The sequence below is a fragment of the Fundulus heteroclitus genome, chromosome 21 (genome assembly GCF_011125445.2).
Source record: "Fundulus heteroclitus isolate FHET01 chromosome 21, MU-UCD_Fhet_4.1, whole genome shotgun sequence".
NCBI classification, from domain to species: domain Eukaryota; kingdom Metazoa; phylum Chordata; class Actinopteri; order Cyprinodontiformes; family Fundulidae; genus Fundulus; species Fundulus heteroclitus.
In genome coordinates this window covers 5,354,964-5,372,221 of record NC_046381.1, presented here as the reverse complement: position 1 = coordinate 5,372,221, position 17,258 = coordinate 5,354,964, and the positions used below count along the sequence as shown (strand labels likewise).

The window sequence follows — 17,258 nt, the reverse complement described above, 5'->3', positions numbered from 1 at the left end:
ATTTCTACTGTTCTCTAGTTTTGCAGTACATTGCATTGAAATGACTGTCGTCATTTCAGCTTTTAACTTTTTGCTCTCTCTCTCTCTTTTTTCTTCATAGTAGGTACACCTGGTCTGACGTTCTGTTAACTGTGACATCATCCAGGGAAGACAGATCACCCGCTGCTACCATCTAATGTAGAACAGATTACTGGATCAATGCGTGCTTCTGTGCTTTTTGTCTCTCTTGTTGTGTCTCTGCTCTGTCTTCTGTAACCCCCAGTCGGTCGAGGTAGATGACCGTTCATACTGAGCCTGGTTCTGGTTCTGCCGGAGGTTTTCCTTCCCGTTAAAGGGGAGTTTTTCTTCCCACTGTCGCTTCATGCTTGCTCAGTATGAGGGATTGCTGCAAAGCCATGGACAATGCAGACGACTCTCCCTGTGGCTCTACGCTTCTCCAGGAGTGAATGCTGCTTGTCGGGACTTTGAAGCAATCAACTGGTTCCCTTATATAGGACATTTTTGACCAATCCGTATAATATGATTGAATTTGACTTTATAAAGTGCCTCGAGATGACATGTTTCATGAATTGGCGCTATATAAATAAAATTTAATTGAACTTAAAATTTAACCGCATAGAGCTGGCATCACCATGTTGGGGTGACAGTGGCGCAGGAGTTAGGGAGTTTGTCCTGCAATTGGCGAGTTGCCGATTCGATCCCTCGCTCTGACTGTCTCAGTCGTTGTGTCCTTGGGCAAGACACTTCACCCACATTGCCTGCTGGCGGTGGTCAGAGGGCCCAGTGGCGCCGATGTCTGGCAGCCTCGTCTTTATCAGTCTGCCCAAGGGCAGCTGTGGCTACTAACAGCTCACCACCGTCAGGGTGTGAATGGGTGAATGACTGATTGTAGTGTGAAGCGCTTTGGGGTTGTCGGACTACTTGAAGCGCTGTACAAGTAACAAGCCATATTTCACTGTGGGGATGTGTTCACATGCTTAAGACGTAACCAACGTAGTTTACGGCCGGTTACATTTGGCGACTTCTTATATCTGTCTTTAACAGTTTACCATTCCTGCTAGTTTTCCAAAAAGTCCAGATTGTCATTTTCTGCCATCTTGTGTTTTTTGGACTGGCTGGCTGTTTTTCCACTCCCTGCTCTGCTCATTAATGAGAACGGTTACTGTTATCATTGCCTCCACTCCTTCCGACTGTATTCCTACCTTTTTTCCAGTCACTCACTGCCAAATAATTGAACGCCTTAGTTGTGAGTAGATTTTCCAGCGTTCTTGGCCTGCCTAGCCTGTTTCCTGACCAAGGTTCTCATCTACGGATTTCCTGTTCTCGCCTTGTTCTTGTAGGACACCTCGTCAGCTCTCTGTTTTCTGGACACAACCTGGACTCGCTCACGACCAAGAACCTTAACAAGCCCCGCGGATCTGTCAGGTTTCTTCTGCCTCTTTCACTGTATATGATCCATACCAGTCTTACAGCCTCCGGCCTCAGTCCATTCTGTGCTGTCAGTCTTTCCCAGCTCCTGCTCTCTATACAGCTTATAGTTGTTCCTGTAAACAGGTTTTCCCTCCTGAGCAGTGGAGTTCTGCAGCTTCTCCAGCCTCTTTGGCTGCTTCGCTGATTATTTCTGGTTCAAAGCCTCGACATTTCTATTTGTTCTCCCACAAAAATCCCTCCATAAGCGCTAAATGTTCCAGAACTCATCTATCATCACTGAAACGTCTTCATTTCACCACATTGTCCCGGTTCTACAGCAGCGCCATTGGCTCCCAGTCAAACTCAGAAAGAAATTCAAAATCCTTCTGTTTACATTCAAGGTCCTGAATACATATATGCCATCCCTATACATGCATGCCACATTTTCAGATGTTTATTTAAATAAAAAAATGTGCATTTTTTTTTTTATCTCCTTAACAATTTGTGTCACATAATATCCCAATAAAACACTAACAATTCTGGGTTTTAGTGCCTCAAAATGTAAAGAAGTTCAAGGGTGTGAATCCTTTTGCGATGGAATTAATATCATTTAAATTTCTTGTCTCTTCTACCGTTTTCGCTGGAAGCTTTTCCGCTCTTTGTGACCTCTGTAGCGAGCCTGGATCTTGGTTGCTGCTTTGTTCTTTTCCTCTACCAACTCCTTGTACGTCTTCCTTGCAAGGTATCCCCTGCAAACTGAAGCAAGCAATTGACAAAAGTAAAATAACATATGCACAGACACACATACACAGATTTTGTCTACATCATCTTCTTACCAGCCTGAAATTGGGTTATGAGGGCGTCAAACTTTGCTTTGCTTTTATCTTCGGCTACCTTTTTCCGAGCTTTTTGACCTCTGTAAGCTGCAGGTGAAAGCCCCCATCAGTATAAAGTTTCTAAAATGTCATCATGTTCTGAGTACATAACCTCAGCGTAGAGTTGACCAACCTGACTGCAGCACCAGAGCGCTTTGTTCTCTCTCTTTGAGCACCCTCTGGTACCGCTTGGCTCCCAGCCAGCCTCGGACACAAGCCTGAAGCAGGACGATCCTCTGGGTGGCCTGCTGCACCATCAGATTCAGATGTTCGACGTGGTAATACTTCAGGAACACCTGGGAAGCACAACATGGGAGAAATAACATGCAATTTTTGAGCCTTGTTTTGACAGGTGAAGGTTAAAGAGATAGTTCAGTTTTTCTCTGATCTGATTTTCAAGCTTAGATTGTCCCAAATGCAGCGTACTCCACTGCGACTCATGATAACACCCCCCCTACAGAACGTTACCTCTTCTGAACTATTCCTTTAACTTGTGCATTCACTTCGCTCTGGAGCTGTTTGGGATATGCTTGCTATTTTGAAGGCTAATATAAGTTTTCTTTTACCATAACACAGTCCTAAATCTGATTCAAGAGGCTCTAATTGATCAAGTATGCCAAAACGTAGATTTAGGTTTCATAGTTTTTAAACAGCAGACAAAGAATTGCAGAAAATCTATTACTCTGATCAATGTGATCGTCGCTGTATAATAAATAAGGTTAAACATAAGACTAATTAAACTAAGGAATGTATAATCTGTTGGAAAACAATTTCTGTGCACCTTGGTCTTCCCCATTGCCCAGTTTTCCAGTTTGGCCTTCTCCAGTATGGCGGCACACGCCTCTGGAGTCACAGCCGGCTCCTCGTGTGCATGAAAAGCCAGGATGTAATACCTGCAGGAAACACCGCATTCATTCAACTGTGCGCATGGAAAGTGTAAAGTTTTGTGAGGTTTTTCTGTGGGAATCTGACCTCTTCATGAAATTAGCAAACGGGATGCGATGGGAGTAGCCCTGCCGCCTGATCTTGGCGGTTTCCAGAACGCCGGTGTATCGCAGCTGGACCATAACCTTCTCCCGGTCGAACTTGTTGGCCTGGCGGTCGTTGTTGGGTTTGATGCAGCGCACAAAGTGAGGCTGCCCCGCCACCATCTTGGACAAGAGGTCCATCAGAGAGTACTATGATGGCATCAAGAGGTTTATTGAGAGTAAAAAAAGGGAAAGAGAAAAGAATGAAGTTAAATGAAGTTTGGCCCAAATCCAAATTTCTAAAACAGAAAATCGAATTTTACCTGATCAAATGTTTTTTCTGCATCAAGTGCTATTTTTACTTCAGAGATGTCTTCTTTTATGGGTTTACTATAAATAACATTTACCATTCATATATAATTAAATAACTTGCTGTTCCTAATTAAACATGGTTGGCCTGGTGTAACAGTGAACTATACGATTGTCTCCTAGTTTGTGTCAATACATTAGCAAGAATGTTTGTGTCTGTATTGATTAATAGTATATTTGGCAGCATGAGTTACTATTCGTGTGATCTTTTTTTAAGAATTAAAGAAATTATATTTTCACATTGCTACTGAAATAAAAAAACTGCTCAAAATTGATTTTAATGGAGGTGTAAGTTTTATAGCATTTGTTATATACAAAAAGGAAAATATGGGTTTATACTCCTTTATTTATTCTAAGCCCTTTTTTATATTTCTACCAGAAGCATCTCTAAATATGGAGGACACTCTGGCTCTGATCCTTGCAGCTTATTTGGTTCTAGGTAACTATCTACAAAAATCCCTGCTCTTTGCTATTGTTTATCTTGTGCTTTTATTGTGAATTGTTCTTATTTTTGAGCTTTAGTCTGAAATGGACATTCAACAAACCTCAAAACACAAACAAAGATTTAATTTTACACCACAATCACTCTTTCATTTGAACTTTGTCTAATCTGGACTGTGTTGCTATAATACTGCATTCATTTCTATGTTGAAAAACCTCAACAGTCACATCCGTCTAAGGAAAAGAAATACAAGCATGATACAGCTGCGTTTAGGACATTCTGGATTAGTGGATTAGATTGGTGTTTGGCAGTAAAGAGGTTTTGTGGTTGTCGGTCATATGGTTGAAACACTGTATGATTGGTGATACACTGACGGATCACAGCGTAACTCTTCGGTGGACAGAGGAGCGGCAGCTGCATAAAGGTGGAGTATTTTCTTACTCTGAAGTATGAGGCCACAGTCTGTGTCTTCATGTTAGTGGTTTCTCTCGGATGGTATGGGAGGTCGCAGGATTCTGATTTCTGAAAAAGAGGGACAAACAAAAATTACCACATGTGTCTTATCTGCAGTGTTTTTTTTTTCAGCTTGTCTTTGGGGGGAACCCCTCCGTACGCTCAACAAGAAAAGCTGGTCATCGGTGTGACGCTTTAATTGGTCGTGAGGAAATTGTGGTAAAAAATTACTTTTTTTCCTTCCCAAAGCATGTTGCAAGTGGTGGAGTAACGATGCCTGCAAGGAGCTACCAGATGTTTTAGTCAGTCGCTCCTTGACAAGCGTATGACAATTTACTAACTTTTCACTCCAGTTTTTGCAAACAGCGTTCTCAACGCACATCGCCCCCTCCCCTGTGTATAAAATCTTAACAAAATTTTATCTTGAATTGAAGCATCATAATCACATCCTGACAATTTTTGAAAAATCCAATATTTAATTCAAGTGAGGATGGGGAAATATGAAAACAGTTTTAATAAAAGTAGAGATGCTGTAATTACAGGTAAAAATTCCTATACAATAACTGTTAATGAATTTATCGTTTTAGTTATGTTGACCAGGGTTTCAGGCATCTTTTAATTAGTAATCCATGACCTGTGCCTTTTAGACACCCATAAAAATGGGGAAAAAAATGGCACATGGAAATTAGAAGAGGTAGAGGTGGGTTATCTTCATAAATTTGAGAAAGTCTGGAATGGTCAATACAAAAAAGATTAAAAATAAATCAACTTGACTTCTATTCTGGAGTTCCAGGTTAATCTACATGTGAATCTAAGCTCTAACGAGGCCTCGCCTGCAGGTCTATAAAGCTTGGACCTCATTACTACTCCAGACATTTTGAATTGAGAAAACTTCCGGGATGGGAAGGGAAACGTCTTCAGCTTCAGAATAGAAGTCCAGTTGTTTTATTTTTTTTAACCTTTTTTTGGATTGATCATGACCTGGATGACTGAGAATCTTCACCAACTGGTGTCCAAGTAGTAGTCAACCTGGAGAGATTGGGTGGGTATAGAAAATGGATGGATGGAACTGGAAAAAGCAAGCATAGGTGAGGACCAAAGTTTATTTTGCAATCATGCAAAGTGCTTTTAGAGAACTGCGGCAAAAAGTGGTATCTGTGATCAAATAGTCGCCATAACAACCATTAGATGCTGTGGAAAAGCCTCTCAAGCTCTTTATTATGGTGGAGGAGCTGTGATGTTGTGGCCCTTCCTCTCTTCCTCGTTACAGAGCATGGCATCATGAACTCTTTGAAATGCAAGAACATTTGATATAAAAATCTGGTGGGCTCTGCCAGGAAAACGGAACAATAGCCTCGATCACTGGATCATTCAGCCGGATTATGATCCGAGGCACATGGTCAAATGAACATGCTTTAAAATCGTGTCATTAGAGACAAAATCTTCCTGTTTCCATGGTTAACTTCGATTTAAACCTATTGGCTAAGGAGGGTTTTACAAAGTATAAACACCAGGAAAGCCAATGATAGTGGAAGGACTTGGGAAGTGGCATCTGTTAGTTGGTTAAATATTAAAATGTGGACATTTTCACAGGGAAGCGGTCTTAATGAAAACTGAGTCCAACCATAGCTACATTGTAAATTTCATTGTAATACATTTAGTTACACATGTTCTTTTATAAAAGGCAGAACAGTTTGGAGCAGCCGTGTCTAATCCATTATCAGTTTAATAAATGTCTTCAGATCCTTTATTTACTATATTACATGTGGCCATAATATATTAAGGGACACACACTCGAGGCTGGAAATCCTTGCTTTAAGCCAGAAAAGGATTTCTGCACAAGCCGATGTAACGTTTGACCGATCCACACAGGCAACATTGGTGGCATCTATCTTTTGGCTCTTCTTCTGAAAAATCAATCACCTTTTGAACTTTCACTGTGTCTTCAAGAGGCACATCAAGCAAGCACTGTTTTTCTGGAGTGCGCTTTAATGTCCAAGAAGGCTGCAAAAGAGATAAATGGACAAGTGCCAAATGAAGAGCACCGGCTAATTGAATACAACTTGCTTACATCGAACACTTCAAAAGCGGATACATTTACACATGTAGCTCAAATTTGTGCTGACGTAAAATTCACGAAACTACCACGATTGACAAAAGCACACAGTGAAGTGCTACTGATGTTTCACAGCTAATGGAAAGGATGCAACAATATATCTAAATCTACAGAGTAGCAGAGCTGGGTAATCATTATTGAGCCAACCGTCAGCCTGATACAGTTTGTGCTGTTTAAGCTGCTCTTTATTGCCTCTTAAGAGCCGAGCTTTTGATGAGCTTTTTAGGCTCCAAGATATGCAAATGAATGGAAATAAATGCAAGAACTCGTCAAACACGGCGCGTAGAGCTCGTGTCAATTGGTTTGAGGTTAGCAAATCGCCTCGAGGCCTACATTTACCAAACGGCACAGCCATGTAGGGCTGCAATCTAAAGCAAATCACACAAGTAAATACCATAATTAAGTTGCCAGGAGGGGTTTTATTTGGAGGCTGCTAAAAGACTGCAGCAGAGTGGGTTATTGAATGCTTGGACTGAAAAATGGAAATTAAGATATTTTAATGGTGCTTTTGAAAACTTTGAAACTCATTAACCTGAACTACAGTGTCTTGCAAAGGTATTCACGCTCCTTAATCTGTTTTCACACTTTAAGATAAGATAAACCCTTAATAGCAATGTTTACATGCAAAACATTTCATGATCGGATTAAATAATCGGATTGCACCGTATATATGGTCACACAATTAATTAATCCGATCATAATGTATGTTTATATGCACCTGGCTTTATTCAGAATAGAACCACTCTGACATGCGTAGTCATCAAATTCTTCTGAAAAAAAAAACACAGAAGAAGAAGAAGAACTTCTGTCTTCGGTAAACAACAAAAAATAGTAAACAAAGTCATTTTATACGAGTTTGTTGTCTTCTGAGCGCCCAGGCTGGACTTTCACCAGGCGGCAATTACAGTTTAAACGTTACTGAGTGAGCAACAAATTTGAGCTCTTTAATTTTTTTGAACAGAAAGGTTATCAATCAATCAATCAATCAATCAATCAATCAATCAATCAATCAATCAATCAATCAATCAACCAACCAATCAATAAATCTTTATTGTCAAATAAAATTTGAATTGTAGTCGAAATTTCAGTTCTAGTACAACCGTCCATCACATACATAGACAAACATTTTGGGGGAACGATTGACAGGCCTTGCGTTGCCAAGAAACACAGCCAGTCGACCGCTGCCATTTCGGCGCAGCCGTTAGGCCTAACGAGGTTGTATCGGGAGCCTCGGTAGTTTTGCTTCCCGACGTATTTCTGCCACTCACTGATCTGAAAATACGTCACGATTACATCGGGCGCACATACGCACTCGGGTCAGTCTGCCACATTTGGAATAACTTGACAAGAGTTTATTTGCATGTTGATGGGATTACCAATCTGTATAAACCACACCCTCTCATTAGGATTACAATATCATTCCAATTGAACTTCATCTGATCACAACATTGTTATTGGCTTGTTTACATGACGCTTTTTTATTCCGATTACTTTTGTCCATGCACATGTAGCTATTGTCAGTCTATAAACACATGCAATGTATTGTAGAACAACAAAACTGGTCTACTGACCCATATAAGGTGCAAAGTACTGATTGGAGTTATAGCACTATTGTAAAGACTGTCCCTGAGGGTAATAGTGTGTGGCCTCAGTACTCTGGATCAGCGTACAGCCCCCCAGAATGTTGGGCACCATCTTGACACAGCGAGTTGTGAAGAGCTCCTTTACGGTGGGAAGAGGGTAGCCGATGATCTGTTGGGCGGTATTGATGACCCAGTGTAGCGCCTTTCTGTGAGCCATGGTGCAGCTTTTGAACCATACAGAAAGGCAGTAAATTACCTCACTCTCACTAAATTAATTCACTCTCACTTGGCCAGAGGATGCTGAGGATGCTAAGCAGCTCCAGCCTCATGATGAGCCTTCTGAGGATCCTCAGAAAGTGGAGAATTGCTGGGCATTTTACACAATTCCTGTGGTGTTAGAGCTCCATTGGAGGTCTGCACTATATGCACTCCCAGCAACTTAACCATGGCCACCCTCTCCACACTTTCCTCACTGTAAGTCAAATGCTGCAGGTTAGACCTCCTCCTACTGAATGCAAAGTTCACCCATTTGGTCTTACAGGTGTTGATGCCTAAGTTGTTATCAGCAAAAAAAAAAAAAACACCAGCCTGGAGACTTCGTCCATGGAGGGTGTTTTGTCACCACAGACGAGTCCAACAATGATGGCATCGCCTGCAGACTTGATGATGCCGTTGTCAGGGTGGTTGCTGACACAGTCATAGGTGTACATAGAGTACAGTAGGAGGCTAAGTACACAACCCTCTGGAGTGGTGATATTACTGCCAAATATGCCAATTTATTTAACTGGATTTTTTTTTGTCTTATAGAACAACATGAAATAACTCATACTAATTAAATGGAAGGAAAAAGGATATGTGGTTTTGCTTTTTGTATATAAAAAAAAGCAAATTTCCAGACTATTAGGCGCACTTAAAATCCTTAATTTTTCTCAAAAATGTATAGTGGGCCTTATGATTGTGCTTACTGACTGATTTTATGAGGTACAATGCACTCTAAAATCTGTTAAAATGTGTAAGTAGGACTTTGGTTAGCAACAAAGCCGCTCCGCTCAGTGGATATTGGGAGCATTACGGTACACTGTGTCGCTACCTGATGGGACCCCTGAGCTAAATACAAGACTGCCTGACTGTAATGTCTAAACTAGAAGTGCATTCATCTAAGGCAGCCCACGATTGGAGTACGCGCTAGCAATAATAAACCAAGTAAGTTAATTCAATATAACATTGAAGTTTATTTTTGCCTTATGTTAGAAACAGGGCAGTGCAGTGCAACTACTCCTAAGACTACCTAAGACGGATAGTCTCTGTCTTAGGTAGTATGTGTGTACGCGGAGGGGCGGTGTGATATTACACATTTGGGAAGAATAGTTAATGTACCTTTTAATCCGGTGCGCCTTATGTGTGAACACAGACACACAGACATGTTAATTCACAATGCACCTTACGGTCTGAAAAATTAATTCAGTTCCCCTGAGTCAGTAGTTTGTTCAACCAGTCTTCTTGGGGTATGTCTCTACCAGCATTGATCATCCGAATACAGAATGTTTAACCTGTTTTTTTCTTTGCAGCATAGCTCAAGCTTAGTTTAAAAAGCATCTGTGAACATCAAATGTTGCCACAGTAAGTCTGAACTTTGACTGGGCCATCTAAACCATTCAATTATATCGCTAGCTGTGTGTTTAGGGGTATTTTCCAGCTGGGAGGGGAAACTCCACGGTCTCATTTCCTTTGCAGCCTCAAACAGACTTTTCTTCCTGGATTGTCCTGAATCCAGCTCCGTCCATCTTCCCTTCAGCTCTGATCAACTTCCCTAATGAAAGAAGCATTATGCTTTGGGATGCTTCTTCAGCAGGGACAGGGCAACATACCATAGCATAATGCTGCCATCACCATATTCCAACATGGCTATGGCATTTTCAGGATGGTGTGCAGAGCTTTTCACATGTTGACCAAAATATAATCTCATTAGGACAATTTCTTCTACGTGTTTGTTGGGTCTCCTACGTGCCTTCTGGTAGTTTCCACTCCTTCCATAAAAAAAACATATGTCTGTGGAGCAAGATTGATGGCTGTCCTGTCAAAAATATTCTCCTATTTGATCTGTAGATCTACTACAGCCGCCTTGGCAGCTTCTTGGATCAATGCTCTCCCTGTCTGGCCTGTCAGTTTAGGTGGACGGTCATGTCTTGGTATGTTTTGACATACTCTTTGGTAAGTTGTGACGTACTGTTTTCATTTTCAGATGATTGACTAAACAGCTTCATGAGACGTTCAAAACTTGGGGTATTGTTTTTTTAACCTAACCATACTGCTTTAAATATTGCTTCATGGCCAGGCTGTCATTGTAATTGAGTATTAGTCATCAAATTACCCACCCGGATAAATCAAGGTTAAGTAAAAATAGAAATAAACTTCTTCACATCTTTAACCCTGACCTGATCTGCTTTGTTCCTTGACCTTCATCAGGCTCTTTGTTGACTAATCTTCTCTAATAAACCTCCACGGCCTTCACAGAACAGCTGGATTTATACTGAGGTAACATGACACAAAGCTGGTCTGTGTTTACCAATTAGGGGACTTCATGCCACACTTTTCAGATTTCAATTAGGAACAATTAAAAACAGTGTACCCTTTGCATGAGTTTGTGTTTATCAATTAAAATCCAAATACAGTTTGAAATCAGCAGTCACTGAGGGTATGAATACATTTGCGTGACACTGTAGTCATCAGAAAAAAGCATCGCACTATGAATGCGAATCTAAAGAGAGACCCAAACAGCGGATATTAACCCAAAAAAGGTTATATTAGAAAGTAGAAGCAATTAATGTTGCTGTATCACATGAAACAAGGCTTGCAGGAGCAGCAGACTGGATTTTGCAGAAGCACATCTCCTCTAAGGAAGCTCTTCTACACCTATATGCAAAATCTGGATCTATTTGTTTACTTTTGGGGGTCTCTAGGAGGAGGAAAGGTTTCTAGGACGAAAGAACATAATGATAAAATAAATATACTGATTACCTCGCTAAAAGAAAAAGAGTTGTACAAGGTTAGCATCCCCATCTTTTATGAAGCAAATGCAAGAGACAGAAAAAGAGACAGAGGAGAAAAAAAGGGGGAAGAAATAATTAAAACAAGCTTTAATTGAAGCAGAAACTGAGAGTAGAAACAGAAAACTCAACAGTGACACGAGAGATGGAAATTTAAGTCGAGATCCTCTCTTAGCAGCCGCAGAGGAATTAAATGAGAGACTAAATGGTCAGCACTCAGTAAAAAGAGCTGAGGAAGGAGATGATGCAATGATAATAATGCAGATAAGTATGCTGTACCTTGGCCAAGGTGATGGTCCGCGTAGGAGTCCGCTGGCTTCGCATTGTGTTTACGCCTTTACCCTTAGTGTGGGCAAGGTTACCTGTGACATAAACAGTGAATAAAAGAAGTAGTGCATTATCTAACTGTTTCCCGGGAGAAATTATCCACAATATTGTCCTTGAATAAAGTTCACTAAATATAAGGGTTTATTTCACAGCACATATCCACAGGATGTTTTATAGGACAGTTTTAGAAAGAACCCATCAAAGTTTAATTAAATGCCAATTTAAGCTTTAAAAAAATATTCATAGTTGATGAAAACTTGGAAACAAAATTTTTAATTCCAAAGAAATTAACATATTACATCGACCCATGTCTTCATCTAAATCACCTGTTTTTTTTTTGTTTGTTTTTTTATACAGAATGTGGTTTAACCACCAGGGCATGATTTTAATTAGTATATTTTTAAAAAACAGAACAAGAAAATATAAAAAATATGATTTAAAAAAATAACATCTGAGAAAGCAGCAAGACGTTTTTCAAGGTTTGATTTTTTTTCTTCAAATTTCCATTTACAAAACATATTTTTTGAATGCAACAATGAGGGAACATAATTCACTCGATAAATAGTAAACTAAAAAAATGCAAACAAAGGTATAATTGCTTTTTGCATACCTCAGAGTTTATCACTGCTACTTTAATAGCTGTTTGAACAGATTAGTCCACCATGTCTGAAACAAATGGATGCTTATCCTGCTCGACTCTGGTGCCGTTTAGCTCATGTTAAAACCCAGAGGAATGACCGCTAATTAGCTCAGTGATAAAACTCAGTCTCATGAAATGTTTGATATAAGAGCTTTAAGGCTTTCATTAAGGCGATTAGGAGATTATTGTTGGCAGCCTAAACTACCTGCAAACCACCCAGCTGAACCTCTGTATTTACAACAAATGTCTTGGAAATAATAAAGTAAAGTCTTGCTGTGTGGATCAACGATAAAATGTTTTTGTGTTATGTTAGAATTGTGCATGAGGGTTTCATTAAGGAGTTATTCTCTCTACATGACGTTTTTCTTAGTTTCCCCCAAGCAGCTGTTAGTTTTACCCGTTATGGTGAGAGGATGAGTGACCAGTTTCCGGATCAGCTCGTTCTCCGATGACCTCAGCAGAAGGATAATGTCTGCGGGGAGTGTCTCTCTGTTCTTGGCCAAGAAGCCAGCGGCGTTGTAAATCACCTTAAAGTTCATGAGGATGAGAAACTTTATAAATGAGGCCGAAAGACGTCTACTCGAAACAATTTAAAATAAGAACTTTTCAAGGTGATGACAGCAGATTTACCTTCCCAGCATAATGATGAATACCAAAGCCGAGATCCACCCTTTTAGGCCTCCAGAAGCTCTTGGTTTTCAGGTTATCTTCAAATTTTTCTAAAATACAAAGTTGCACATCAGTCAGCCAACTACATAACCGATTGGGCTGTTAGCAGTAAGGAGTTATACTGAAAAATGTTTAAAAAATATTAGATTTAACATGTTCTTGCCCTTTAAGAAGGTTGATTTTTATTTAACTAACCAAACGGGAATTACTGTCAAAATATAAATACTTTGGAATATAAATTCTCCGTGAATGACTTACAATGTATCACTTTAATTAGTTAAGACAGCAAACAACAAAAAATATTTATAGTAAACTTTTTTGCATGTAGAATATTTGGATCTACACGTGGCAGTAATACGTCTTCTTGATGGACTGACCTACGAGTGTCTGGTCAGTGGCCTGAGGGAAGCGGCTCTCCTCATCCAGCAGGGAAAGCAGCCCCATGGGTTTCTGCAGGAACAGGTCCAGGAGAGGCCGGTTGTCCTCGTACTCGATCATCCGAGCATCGACCTCTTCATTTAGGTACTCATCCTGATCAGAACGGGACAATTTCAAATTAAATTTAGGAACACTTTCCACAGTTCGTTAAAGTAAACCATTAGTGCTCTTCATATATGTTCTAAAACTCTTGCTTACATTTTACAAAAGTTGATGAAGGTTTGTGGGTATATTTCTTTATTTCAGATGTTTTTGTGCATCTTAGTTAAAATGGTTTACCTGCAAATACCCTCTAAGTACAATGTCTAAACCCCATAAATATCCTGCAAGCACCTTGTCGGTATTGAATAAATGACATTATGACATTGTACCTCATCTGAACTCTTATAAACAGTGGGAAAGCAATGTGTCAGTGCTTTGTAAGCAGCAAATATATTCCCCTGATATATCCTAAAAGTGCCTCCCTCCCTTTTTTCTCTTCATAGTAGGTACACCTGGTCTGGCGTTCTGTTAACTGTGACATCATCCATAGAAGACAGGTCACCCGCTATTACCATCTAATGTAGAACAGATTACTGGATCAATGTGTGCTTCTGTGCTTTCTGTGTCTCTGCTCTGTGTTCTCTAACCCCAGTGGGTCAAGGCAGATGACCATTCATACTGAGCCTGGTTCTGGTTCTGCTGGAGGTTTTTCCTTCCTGTTTTGCCGTTGGAGTTTTACTCTCCACTGTCGCTTCATACTTGCTCAGTATGAGGGATTGCTGCAAAGCCATGGACAATGCAGACGACTGTCCCTATGGCTCTACGCTTCTCCAGGAGTGAATGCTGCTCTTCGGGACTTTGATGCAATCAACTGGTTCCCTTTATATAGGACATTTTTTGACCAATCTGTATAATCTGATTGAATTTGACTTCGGAAAGTGCCTTGAGATGACATGTTTCATGAATTGGCGCTACATAAATAACATTGAACTGAAATGAACGTATGCTTTAGATAGTGGGGAAGTAGTGGCTTCTGTAATTTAATTTCAGACACTTTTTACCAAGACTGGCTTATTTGCTGAGCATCAAAAACATGATAAGTAAGATCAGTACGACAGCATAATATGGATGAGGAGAAAACTAAAGACTGGAGTAAACACGATTTTGTTTCTTAAATACGTGTCTTTGTAAAACTGCTGGTATTTATTTTTACCATTACATTGGAAAAAATAGATTACTTATTTTCTCAGAAAATTGTTTCAGATTTGTGTTTAAATACCCTGTAAGTATTAGTTAAGTAACCTGTAAGTAGCAATAAAATGCTATAAGAAACCCGTAAGAAGTAGTACAGTAACCCAAAAGTACCCTCTAGGAACCCTTAGGGTTCCCTTAGGAATCTGTAATGAACCCTTTGAGTCCCTGAAAGCAGCAAGAAAATATCTTTTACGTAGCATTCGAGGACTAACAAATAATCTAAGTAAACGACTGTATTACATGATCAAAAAGGAGCATTTAAGATAAGATAAGATAAGACAAGCTTTATTGATCTCACAGTGGAGCAATTCACTTGTCACACATCGGCTCAATAATCAGTCAAAACAATGTGCCAAAAAGAGGAAAAGGTGCATAAGGTATATATAGTGTGTCCACGTATATACAGTGGATAAAAAAAAAAATAAAAAATACGAAAAGGAAATAAAGCAGAGATTTAGGATCACTTATTCATGGTGACTTATATACATTTTATGCCCACATTTCAGTTTATTTGTTTAATTAGGATAATTAATACAATTTTAACAGTGAAGATAAGAGCATTTGAGAGTTTTGAACCTTGTATTTTATTCGAATTTTCCTGTTCCCTGTTTAAATAAAACTGATGTGGGGCAAAGACGCCTCAGTTTGGCTTCCCTTATCACATCAGACTGACTCAGAGCTGTGATGACTCGGCAAAATATCCGAAGAGACTTCAAGGAACAAAAGGAGAAAATGGGGACAAACTACGTCAAATCAATCTGCACAAACCAACACTGTTACCCAAATAAGGCAAGAAAAAAAAACATGGCGATGCAAACGGATTTAGACATTAAACACAAGTTGAAGAAAAAAGGAGACATCAGTGATGAAGCAAATGCTTTTGAATCCCTAATATGACCTCAATGTACAGTAACAGTGCTTTGGACCCTGAGGACCTGTTTATTAATCTCAGTGCTGAACATTTCACATATGCTCTAAATGTACATTCAGTTAGTAAAGGACAATGTATTTCTGGGCCCCGTTCCAGCAATCCCCAAGAGTGAATTTAAGTCCAACATTAAGTGTCTCCAGCTCCTAATTGACCCTCATTTGGGGTGATTTATTGCCCCGCTCTGCGGGTAGGTCCAGATCGTTTAACATTAGCAAACCATTCAGTGACCCCCCTCAAGGCAAACACTCCCACGAGACAACACAAAGGGAGAATGGCGAAGCTCATTCTGCCATAAATAAAGACAGCAGCAGATTTTATTGAAGGCTCTTAAAGCTCAGGCAGACAAAAGACATGTTAGCAGGAATTAGATGGAAACGATGGTGAAAACTGCAGATAGAGTGCATTTATTTAGAAGGGTTAAAGTACTCCGAAGGCAGGGTTTGAGCTGACTGATGGGGCGGGTCGTTCAGGTGCAACTCTACCTGTTCCCAGGCGAATATGTGCTGGTTGAAGTAAAACTGGATCTGCTCGTTGGCGAGGTTGATGCAGAGCTGCTCAAAGGAGTTCTTCTTGAAGTTCTCGAAGCCGAAGATGTCCAGGATGCCGATGTTCAGGCCCTTATCACCCTCTCTGGAGGTGGTAAGGACGACAAAGAATGCCAGATCAGTCTAGTTCATACAAAATATTTTAAATTCAACCAAATAACAAGTAATATGTTAAGGTTTTGTGGTGTGTGATCCAAAATTGATGTCTTATAAATGTTTCATGTTGATGTTTAAATCAGTTGAGATGTTGTTCTGGGTTTTGCAAACATCCGGGTTCTTGTTAACAACTGCCGTACCCTATAAGTAGCGAAATAATCCCATAAGTAACCCGTTAGCAGCTGTAAGGTAACTCATAAAAACCACATTATAAGCAAAACAAACAAACAAAAAAATAAAAATAAAAAATACCTAAAAGCTGAAAATGAATATATTTATGAAAATTATGAGTAACATTGCCTGCAAGATGAATCTCGCGGTATTTGTGCGTTCAAAAACACACAACAATCCATATTGTAACACTCTGTCCGAAACAAAAACAGTTCGGACCAATCACGTTGCAGGATTAAGGTTTAAGGCGGGACATACCAACTGTGATGAGGGCAAGAGTGCCTGAGCCCACAGCTGAACTGGTGTGGTTGGTAAGAATCCACAATTTCTTCTTTGATAGTAGAACAGCAAGCATTGCCTTGACTAGCTTACCTTTTTGTGGTTTTTGATAATGCCCGCTGTTTACATTTTAATTTGACATTGTGATTGGCTAAAACCAGCCATTAGGGGCGGGCACTAGGTGTGGCTTCATCCAATCAGCTCAGAGAGTTCTGCTGAACGTCTCTCCTTTCCCCAGAGAGATTCAATAAGAGCAGACCCAGATTGATAACTCACAGAACTAGAGTGCTACACATTATCAATCTGGTTGGCCAGGTTACATGATGAGTGCCTGACAGCAAATGTGTATGCTTACACTTGACTTCACCATGTTTATCCATATATAAAATCCTCATACAAGCATACATTTGATTAAGGTATTCATATCAGCTAAAAGCAAGGCATTCCATTTTCTTCTCCTGCACTCACCCTGGCTGGCTGTCGGGACGCAGCAGCGTGTTGATCCGGTTCACGATCCAGCTGAAGAGCCGGGCGTAGAGAGCCTTCCCCATGGCATCCCTCACCTCCACCGCCTTCTCCACCGTGTTGGGCCTGACGATGGTC

General features: G+C 40.1%; 1 protein-coding gene across 5 annotated transcripts in view; it reads right to left on the bottom strand.

Annotated features, from left to right (window-relative positions):
• Positions 1-17,258, bottom strand: part of myo3a (myosin IIIA) — a 95,998-nt gene that overhangs the window by 17,936 nt on the left and 60,804 nt on the right. For 3 of the 5 annotated variants that reach the window (XM_036125374.1, XM_036125373.1, XM_036125375.1), the window contains 14 exons: positions 17,124-17,258; positions 15,987-16,134; positions 13,277-13,430; positions 12,861-12,949; positions 12,628-12,757; positions 11,543-11,625; positions 11,235-11,276; positions 6,441-6,521; positions 4,506-4,586; positions 3,258-3,463; positions 3,067-3,178; positions 2,419-2,581; positions 2,247-2,333; positions 2,043-2,166 (listed from right to left, as the gene is read on the bottom strand). The exon at positions 17,124-17,258 is cut by the window's right edge and continues 76 nt beyond it. In XM_036125374.1, the coding sequence (XP_035981267.1) occupies positions 2,043-2,166; positions 2,247-2,333; positions 2,419-2,581; positions 3,067-3,178; positions 3,258-3,463; positions 4,506-4,586; positions 6,441-6,521; positions 11,235-11,276; positions 11,543-11,625; positions 12,628-12,757; positions 12,861-12,949; positions 13,277-13,430; positions 15,987-16,134; positions 17,124-17,258 (1,635 nt within the window). The remainder of the gene's footprint in view (positions 1-2,042; positions 2,167-2,246; positions 2,334-2,418; positions 2,582-3,066; positions 3,179-3,257; positions 3,464-4,505; positions 4,587-6,440; positions 6,522-11,234; positions 11,277-11,542; positions 11,626-12,627; positions 12,758-12,860; positions 12,950-13,276; positions 13,431-15,986; positions 16,135-17,123) is intronic. The other 2 variants (XM_036125376.1, XM_036125377.1) reach the window with 2 other exon arrangements.